Source organism: Akebia trifoliata, chromosome 4 (genome assembly GCF_017979445.1).
Source record: "Akebia trifoliata isolate Shusen 1 chromosome 4, ASM1797944v1, whole genome shotgun sequence".
Taxonomy (NCBI): Eukaryota; Viridiplantae; Streptophyta; class Magnoliopsida; order Ranunculales; family Lardizabalaceae; genus Akebia; species Akebia trifoliata.
In genome coordinates, this window is record NC_141378.1 from 15,735,405 (window position 1) to 15,745,288 (window position 9,884).

The following is a 9,884-nucleotide window of genomic DNA, read 5'->3' on the forward strand; positions in this document are numbered from 1 at the left end:
TTGGAAAATTTTCCAAATTTCAATTCATTCTAGGTATACTTTTATTTCACTAAAACTTCACTTGAATTTGAAGAATTTGCTTTACTCATTTAAATAGTTAATTTAAGATTATAATCTTTTATATATAATAGTTAGTAACACTAGAATATATAGGTTTTTTTGGTGATGAACGTCTTCATGATACAAATGGTCTAAAATATTTCCGATATAGGGCCCACAAATGGAAGCAGTATGAGCATTAAATAAGAACAATGAGTAAATATATAAAAGCATCAACCATTTAATCCCCAAAAGGTTGGCAATTACATATATATGAATCATCCTCCGCACAAACAGGTGGAGATTACGTTACATGAGATTAATCAAATATGCTTTTCTTTCATGGATTGATGATTATTAGAAAACAATAGTCACACACTAGTAGGGGATTGAGATTCACTATTCTTCTGGTGCAGCAAAAATCTTCAGCTCTCCTTTTATTTGATTTTCGCCATTCTAAGAGGCCTCCTTGCCTGCAATAGAGGAAATAAATTATGACTAAGATTGCTTTGATACAAGATGTGATTGCTTTCAATCGTTATTCTTCTAGAAGTGATTCAAATTAAAGCAATAATTTTTTTTTTCAAATTAAGGAGGCCTAAAAGAATAAATACTCAATAAGCTTACCTTGGTTTCTCATAGATTATTTAGTAGTGGTGAGGAGGTGGTGGTGACTTGTACTTGTAGTGCTCCTTAGGTGGTGGTGGGGGAGGTGACTTGTACTTGTAAACAGGAGTAGGTGGTGGAGGAGACTTGTAGTGCTCCTTAGGTGGTGGAGGAGGAGACTTTGGTGGTGGTGGAGGAGACTTGTATTTGTAAACAGGAGTGGGAGGTGGTGGAGACTTGTAGTGTTCCTTAGGTGGTGGTGGTGGGGGAGATTTGTACTTGTAAACAGGAGTGGGAGGTGGTGGTGACTTGTAGTGCTCCTTAGGTGGTGGTGGAGACTTGTAGTGCTCCTTAGATGGTGGTGGGGGAGACTTATACTTGTAAACAGGAGTAGGTGGTGGTGGTGACTTGTAGTGCTCCTTGGGTGGTGGTGGGGGAGGAGACTTATACTTGTAAACAGGAGTAGGTGGTGGTGGTGGTGGAGACTTGTAGTGCTCCTTAGGTGGTGGTGGTGGAGGAGGAGACTTATATTTGTAAACAGGAGTTGGAGGTGGTGGTGATGGTGAGGGGGGTGGTGGTGATTTGTAGTGGTAGGGAGGAGGATACTTCTTAGGAATTGGCGGTGGTGGTGGAGAAGAGTAATGGTGGTCAGCTTTGGTCTCAAATGGTAGGCTTAAAGAAGCCATAACCACTACAAGGATGGTAAATAGTGAGGCCATTGAGCCTCTGTTTGTTGCCATCTTCCCTAACCAAATTGATTTTGCTTGTGATCTTAAGTAACCCATCTAAACCCTTTATATAGCTTAAATATTTACCTCTCTCACCGACTCATTCTAACCAAACTTGGTAAAAGTCAAAAACATGCAAAAGTACATTACGTTATTCTTGTTGTATAAAATTCATAATTTGAATGAGTTTTATTTTAGATAAATTTGACTTTGTCGTTTGTATTTAATTGTAAAGCAAATAATATAGTATGGTTTCCTTGCAAAATTCAATTTTTTATATTTAAATTTTAAAGAGAAAATTACCAACTTTAATTGTTTTGCGTGATTTGGGGGACCAGGAGGCTTGACCGACAAAATTACCGAGTCCTCTATTATCAAAGAGAGATTCTATTGGCACAGCAACTTTTACTTGCAACACACAATCTCTTTGGATGTAATCCGCACCTTTCCATTTGAAAGTACACAGCTATTTACATCAAGTTTGGTGTGTTAGAAGTAAATTTTGGCGTGTTAATAGCAGCCGTCATATCAAATTAGGATGTTAAATTCTTACAAAGTTACTTTGTATAATTTACGAATTTTGATTTTTCGACGCAAAGCTGAATTTTATTAGAGGAAATGGATAACTGATTTTAGGCTAGATTAGCGTTTGACTACCATACTTAAAAAAAGGGGTTGTGTGCATTAGTTCGGGGTGTTTATTTGGTAAAATAACTCTCAAGTACTTGAGTTGAGTGTGACAAAATGATCGGAATGCCTTTATATCATTATCATTATAATTAGAGAAGGCGGAGCCGGAATAGTTCAATACCAAAATGATTTGCACCATAATGGATGCATTTTTAGGTATTTTGAGGAGATTAACCAAATATCGAAATTGGAAAAATGAAAAAAATAAAAATAAAAATAAAAAATTGATTTGCATTACAACGATGAATTTACCACTTTTTATTTAATTATCATCGAACTTGACAGTAATTAAGTTAAAATCGGTGAACTCGACACTTAGTGGTGAGTTCACCAGTTTTAAACTTAGTCACGAGTTAACCACTTTTTAACTTAACTACTGTCGAGTTCGACGGTAATTAAAAAAAAATGGTGAACTCGATGTTGCAATGCAAATCATTTTTTATTCTTCTATTTTTTCAATTTCGATAATTGGTTAATTCATAGAAATACCCAAAAATGCATCAATTATGGCAACAAATCAAAACTTATGTTGCAATCATAAAAAATAAAAAATTGAATCTCAACTTCGTTATTTAATTATCCTTTTATAAATGCTCGAAATAAAAAATAATATATCTAGATGTTCAAAATTAAAAAAATATCATTCTCCATTTGTCATTCATGATCAAAGTTCTTCGGAAATGATTATAATCGTCGTTAAAAAGCCTAACCATGTGAAGAAGATGAGAAAATAATAGTTTGAATATTTCAAATACCTTATACAGGTGAGGTGAGGTCCAATGACTATTTAGAAAGGAAAAGTTTACTACATGTCTTAATAAGCTAAAGTTTAAAACTTAGGAGCTATTTAGAAAGAAGTCCCTTCACCATAATCTTTTAAGTAATTTTCCTAAAAAATAATGAATAGTCTTGAAGCAAGTTCTATTTTTTTGGAACAAGGTGTCTTTGAGTCTAGCGGGCTGAGCATGGTCCATTGGACTTTACTCAGCCCATGGGACAACTTTATCTATTAGAAACAATTCTTAAGTGTCATGTCTCATTCAACACCCTGTCAAGTGACACCATTTAAGTAGTCACATTGTTGTGGAGGGACATATAAAAACTTGAAGTCAGGACCTGATTCCTCCTTAACCATCTCAATTGACCCCTGGTGGGTCAAGCAAGTATTATGAATGATGTTACTACTGCTATCATAAATGAAAGATAGATAAAATAGTAAAATCAAAATATTCCTATTTTGATATATTAATAATATAGTGGGGTGGTGCTTATTTGGGGACATTCTACTTGCACCCAAGGTAAATAAAAAATGGCAAAATGACCAAATTGACCTTAACAAAAAGTTGAAAATAATAATGAATGATCATGAAGTAAGTAACTACACATTTAAGAATGGCCACTTAGCTAAGTGGTAAGACCTGGTGGAGGTTGTTCCCAAGGTCTTAGGTTCAAACCCCTTGAACCCCTTCTTATACTAATACGCTAACTCCTACCCACTAACCCCACCAAACCAGAAAAAAAAAAAAAGAAGAAAGTAATTACAAATTTAAATTATCAACTAAAGAAAAGATGGATTTAGACCAACTTATCCATTTAGATGTGACTAAGACATATGGTGGCCATTATTCTTAAAATCAAATGCATGCCCTTTTAGGATAATTTTCTCAGTGCACACAAGACTGATTTGGTGGTTAGATTCCAAGATTCAATAGTCATGATACCTATTAACCGTGCACTCAAAAGTGACAAGCCTACAACAAACTTGGTTAGCCACAAAGCAAAGGAGGTTTTGAGGAGAAAGAGAGGCAATATACTATGCGCTAGATCGGTCCAAGCTTATCTAACATGTCGGCTTAAAAGAAAATGTACACGAGGAAGATGCAATCCAATGGTTCTTCAGTGGATTTTTTTCCAAGTGGAAGAGGCTTGAAACAAGGTGACCCATTATCATTGTATTTATTCACCTTGGCTATGAAAGCATTTTCATTTATTTTACAAGAATATGGATATATTCTAATCCCTAAAATTTTTGGTGTCTAATTTTTGTGGATGATATATTACTTTTCTCACAAAATTCTTGTTCTTCCTTAATAGCTATTCGGGGCGTGTTGAATCATTTTTCTCAGATTTTGAACCTTTTTTGTTAATAAGAAAAAGAGTCAAGTTTTCTTTAGCAATCTTGTTTTGACTAAGAAAATGCACTTGCAATTCTTGGGTTTTGTAAAGGTAGATTGGTTGTAAGGTAGTTGGGCCTTTCTTTGTTTTCTTCCAGACTAACCCACTCTATGTGTCAACCTTTAATAAATCATATTTATAAAAATCCAGTTGGAACTCATAAAATCAATTTTGTCAAGTTTTAATATCTAGTGGTCTGATTGTTCAATATTCCAATAAGTGTGCTAAAAAATTGAGTCTTTGCTGAATCTTTTTCTTTGGAATGACCTTGTTTTGGAACAGTCTAGTTATCTAGTCCAATGAAAAGTTGTCTTTAATTATTTGGAATCAGGAGGTCTTGGCATTTGAAGCTTGAGGGATGGAAATTAACAAGGTGGGTTTGGCAAAATTATTTTGGAAGTTACAACCCTAGAGATCTCTAGCAAATAAGAACAAGAGAAAAACTTTGGACCATAACTAGCAAAGATCATTCTCACCTTAGTTATCAAACGTGTCAATTTAGGGAGCACCATATAAAAAATAGAAATTGAATTATTTTATGATTAGAAGTGAGACATGTAGTGAGAGTTATGATACACTGGTTGGAAGAATACATTTAGATGGTGTTCAGAAAAGTAGGATCAGGAGGAATTGGAATATCTATTGTCCCTTCCAACATTAGGACCACCTTCTTCATGAAAGGATGGAGCGAAGGTTCGTCTTGGAGGCACCACAGAGCCACCCTCCCCATTCTTGCCAACCTATTCTTGTCCACCTCTTCATCTCTCACCAACTTACCCACTTGGCCACTCTAAAAACAGTCATACACCCAATCCACAAAAACAACTTCCCGATGCATAAAGTCTATGTTTCTGGCACACCCCAAGTCAGGGGAGTCAATTGAGTATGCCATGTGGGGGAGTCATATTATCACCACTCTTTTATGAACCAGTGTTTTACCTCCACCAAGATGAGCTTGATTGGTGATTAATGATTTTATACCATTGGATTTGAGCGTGTTATTGGGGTGATTTTTTAACAAAGGAAATAAGTCAAAATTGGTGTTATTGGACAAAAATGTGCCAGATGGTATACAAAGAAGAAGTTGGCTCAGATAACGATCCAAGTCCCGCTAGTACAGGATTCGGATTCGTATTAGTTATTGTAGTTTGAAGTTTAAGCCTTAGTGTTCCCCCAAATGAGGTCTTCCAACTCCCTCTTTTCAGCTCCTCTGTTTCAGTACTTGAGGCATGGAGTCTCAGCATAGATTTTCATGTGTGCGGTGTTTATAGAGACTAGTCCACACCCATCACACCATTTCAGTTTTCCATCTTCTTCGAGGAATCTAATGGCCTACACAGAGACTTACCTAGTCGAGCCAAGCTACATTGAAGAACTCCATGAATGTAGCTTGGACACCACTTCATTTTCCTTCCAAATTGATGAACCAACCTTCTCAAATACCACCCAAACTGATTTCTTCAATGATGAATTCTTAGAAAGATTACTACAGATGGACACTGACATCGACATCAGTGAAAATCCCAATGCAATAGAGTTCGAAGATGATTCTTTCATGGATTTCGGTTCGATTCATCAAGATCCTACAATGGATCTAAATAATGTCCCTAGTATTGAATTGGGTTCCACGATGAATGAAGAAAACCGCAAAAATTCGATAATAATAGAAGAGAATTCCGATTTAAGGGGAATTCAAGAAGAGTTGATTGAGGGAAGTAGCTTAATAGATCTCTTATTGATAGGAGACGAAGCTGTTGAATTGAGTAACTGGTCGTTAGCTTCGAGTGTGATCGTGAAGCTTAATAGTCTCCTAATTGATCGAGAAAATGGGACGAACCCATTTAATAGATTGGTTTTCTTCTTCACTCAAGGCCTACAATACAAAAGCATCAATGCTCCTGAAGAGTTGTAATATGATTCTGCTCCAAGGCCTATCGACACTATGTCTGCCTTTCAGTTACTCCAAGAGCTCTCCCCCTATGTGAATTTCTCACACTTCACTACCAACCAAGCAATCCTCGAAGCAACCCAAGGGAATCTCGAGGTTCAGATCATCGATTTCGACCTGATGGAAGGAATCCAATGGCCACCATTGATGGTTGATCTAGCACTAAGGAAGGACGTTTCTTTTAGATTGACTGGGATCATCGCAGATTTTCAAGTATATTTTATCAATCTAATCTATAGACCTTACTTCCCACTTGGTAAGTAAACACAAGTTTTTCAATCTAATCTAATCTAATCTCTTGGTACAGTTTTTCAGTTCTTCTAAAAATCAAACGTACATTAAGGATATATTGGACTTTATTTTTTGTTTAATTGTAAACATTAATGCATGCAGGATGAAATTAAGCTAAGCAAGTAATAAAGTGGTATTAGTTTTCCTTTGCCATGCATTGAGAAAATTCAAGGTGAAGTGCCTAACTTCCAAAGATTTGCTTGATTTGGGGGACCAGGTGGCTTGACTAGTGAAAGGACACCATGCACAAAAACCCGACTCGAGCCTAAGTGTATTAGAGTGAGTCAATAAAATAAAGAAGAAATTTGATATATATATATATATATATATATATATATATATATATATATATATATATATATATATGGGTCAGGTTCAAGGGCCATATGAGAAAACATATGAGAAAACTTTCGTTTTTCAAAATAAGGGTTAGAGGTTTTGGATTGAGCTGATTTTTTGCAAGGATGGTCACTATGATGAGAAGATCATCCTCACAAAAAATCAGCTCAATCAGAAACTTCTAAATCCATCAAAAGTGATTTACAAATTAGTGATAAAAAGTGGTAAAAGATCGACGGTCCACATTCTAAATCACTTTTAATGGGGTTAGAAGTTTCAGATTGGTCTGATATTTTTTTTTTTGGATGATCTTCCCATCATAGAGATTATCCTCACAAAAAATCAGTTCAATCCAAAATTTCTAATTCATATTTTAAAATTTTATTAAAAACGAAAGTTTTCTCATATAGCCCTTGAACCTGACCCTATATATATATATATATAGGGTCCCGTTCAGCAACAAACATTTTGGCAAAACATTTTTCAAAACATGGGTTAGAGGTTTTGGAATGGGCTGATTTTTTGTGAGGATGATCTCCTCACCGTAGAGATCATCCTCACCAAAAATCAGCCCATTCCAAGACTTCTAGCCCCAGTTTACAAGTTGAAAAATCGTGGACCATCAATTTTTTGTAAATCATTTTTGATGGGGTTAGAAGTTTTGGAATGGGCTGATTTTTGGTGATGATGATCTCCTCACCGTAGAGATCATCCTCACAAAAAATCAGCCCATTCCAAAACCTCTAACCCATGTTTTGAAAAATGTTTTGCCAAAATGTTTGTCAAAATGTTTGTTGCTGAACATTTCCCATATATATATGGGTTAGGATCAAAGGACGTATGAAAAAACATATGTAAAAACAATGTAACATAAATAAAATTTCAAAATATGGGTTAGAAGTTTCGGATTGAGCTGATTATTCGTGAGGATGATCTCTATGATGGGAAGATTATACGAAAAAAAAAAAAATCAGTTCAATCTGAAACTTCTAAGCCCATTAAAAGTGTTCTAGAATCTGGACCGTCGATTTTTTCCCAATTTTTGTCAATAATTTGTAAATCACTTTTGATGGATTTATAAGTTTCAGATTGAGTTGATTTTTTCTGAGGATGATCTTCTCATCATGGTGATTATTCTCGCAAAAAATCAACTCAATCCAAAACCTCTAACCCATATTTTGAAAAACCATTGTTTTTACATATGTCCCATGAACCGCCCCCTATATATATCAGTTGAATCTAAAACTTCTAAATCCATCAAAAGTGATTTACAAATTATTGACAAAAAATCTACAGTCCACATTCTAAATCACTTTTAATGGGGTTAGAAGTTTCAGATTGGACTAATTTTTTTTTTTAATGATCTTCTCATCATAGAGATCATCCTCACAAAAATTCAGCTCAATCCAAAGCTTCTAAAACATATTTTGAAAATTTATTAATGCTACATTGTTTTTACATATGTTTCTTCATATGTCCTTTGATCCTGACCCATACATACATACATATATATATATGTGTGTGTGGAGCGGTTCATGGGACATATGTAAAAACAATGATTTTTTCAAAATATGGGTTAGAGGTTTTGGATTGAGCAGATTTTTTGCGAGGATGGTCACTATGATGAGAAGATCATCCTCACAAAAAATCAGTTGAATCTGAAACTTCTAAATCCATCAAAAGTGATTTATAAATTATTGACAAAAAATCGACAGTCCACATTCTAAATCACTTTTAATGGGGTTAGAAGTTTCAGATTGGACTGATTTTTTTTTTATGATCTTCCCATCATAGAGATTATTCTCATAAAAAATCAACTAAATCCGAAACTTCTAACCTATATTTTTAAAATTTTATTAATGTTACATTATTTTTACATATGTCCCTTGATCTGTTCCCTATATATATATAGGGTCCCATTCAGCACCAAACATTTTGGCCAACATTTTAGCCAACCATTTTTGTCCTACATGGGTTAGAAATTTTGGAATGGTGTAGAGATCATCATCACCAAAAATCAACCCATTCCAAAATTTCTAACCCATGTAGGATATATATATATATAGGGAAATGTTCAGCAACAAACATTTTGACAAACATTTTGGCAAAACATTTTTCAAAATATGGGTTAGAGGTTTTGGAATGGGCTGATTTTTGGTGAGGATGATCTCTACGGTGAGGAGATCATCATCACCAAAAATCAGCCCATTCCAAAACCTCTTACCCATCAAAAATGGCTTACAAAAAATGGACGGTCCACGATTTCCCAACTTGTAAACATGGGGTTAGAAGTTTTGGAATGGGCTGATTTTTGATGAGGATGATCTCCTCACCATAGAGATCATGCTCATCAAAAATCAGCCCATTCCAAAACCTCTAACCCATGTTTTGAAAAATGTTTTGCCAAAATGTTTGCCAAAATGTTTATTGCTGAAAGGGACCCATATATATATATATATATATATATATAGGGTCCCGTTCGGCACCCTAAGTTTTACCACACACTTTAACAAACGCGTTTTGTCTCACATGGGTTAGAAGTTTCGGAATGAGCTGATTTTTGGTGAGGATGATCTCTATGGTGAGGAGATCATCCTCACAAAAAATCAGTTCATTCCAAAACTTCTAACCCCATCAAAATTGATTTACAAAAAATGGACGGTCCACGATTTTTCAACGTGCAAACATGGGGCTAAACATTTCGGAATGGGCTGATTTTTGGGGAGGATGATCTTCTAATCATAGAGATCATCCTCACCAAAAATCAGCCCATTCCAAAACTTCTAACCCATGTAGGACAAAAAACGTTTGTTAAAGTGTGTGGTAAAACTTAGGGTGCTGAACATTTCCCATATATATATATTTATATATATATATATATATATATATATATGGGTCCCGTTCAGCAACAAACATTTTGGCAAAACATTTTTCAAAACATGGGTTAGAGGTTTTGGAATGGGCTGATTTTTGGTGAGGATGATCTCTACGGTGAGGAGATCATCCTCATCAAAAATCAGCCCATTCCAAAACTTCTAGCCTCAGTTTACAAGTTGAAAAATTGTGGG

At 35.1% G+C, this 9,884-nt stretch overlaps 2 protein-coding genes across 2 annotated transcripts; one reads left to right on the forward strand and one right to left on the reverse strand.

The window, feature by feature from the left end:
* Positions 1-243: 243 nt before the first annotated feature.
* On the reverse strand, positions 244-1,422 carry LOC147404119 (uncharacterized). The gene is made up of 2 exons (XM_086439968.1): positions 667-1,422; positions 244-512 (listed from the first exon to the last, which is right to left on the reverse strand). Exon 1 carries the CDS (start codon positions 1,383-1,385, stop codon positions 687-689), a length of 699 nt encoding a protein of 232 aa, XP_086296094.1. The 5' UTR covers positions 1,386-1,422; the 3' UTR covers positions 244-512; positions 667-686.
* A 4,143-nt stretch (positions 1,423-5,565) lies between these two features.
* LOC147404120 (uncharacterized) lies at positions 5,566-6,150 on the forward strand. The gene has a single exon (XM_086437674.1). The coding sequence runs from the start codon at positions 5,566-5,568 to the stop codon at positions 6,148-6,150; it is 585 nt and encodes a 194-aa protein (XP_086293800.1).
* The last annotated feature ends 3,734 nt before the right edge of the window (positions 6,151-9,884 follow it).

Coding starts and splice junctions, on each gene's coding strand:
- LOC147404119 (XM_086439968.1), bottom strand. CDS start 1,385: ATGGCAACAAACAGAGGCTCAATGGCCTCACTATTTACCATCCTTGTA.
- LOC147404120 (XM_086437674.1), top strand. CDS start 5,566: ATGGCCTACACAGAGACTTACCTAGTCGAGCCAAGCTACATTGAAGAA.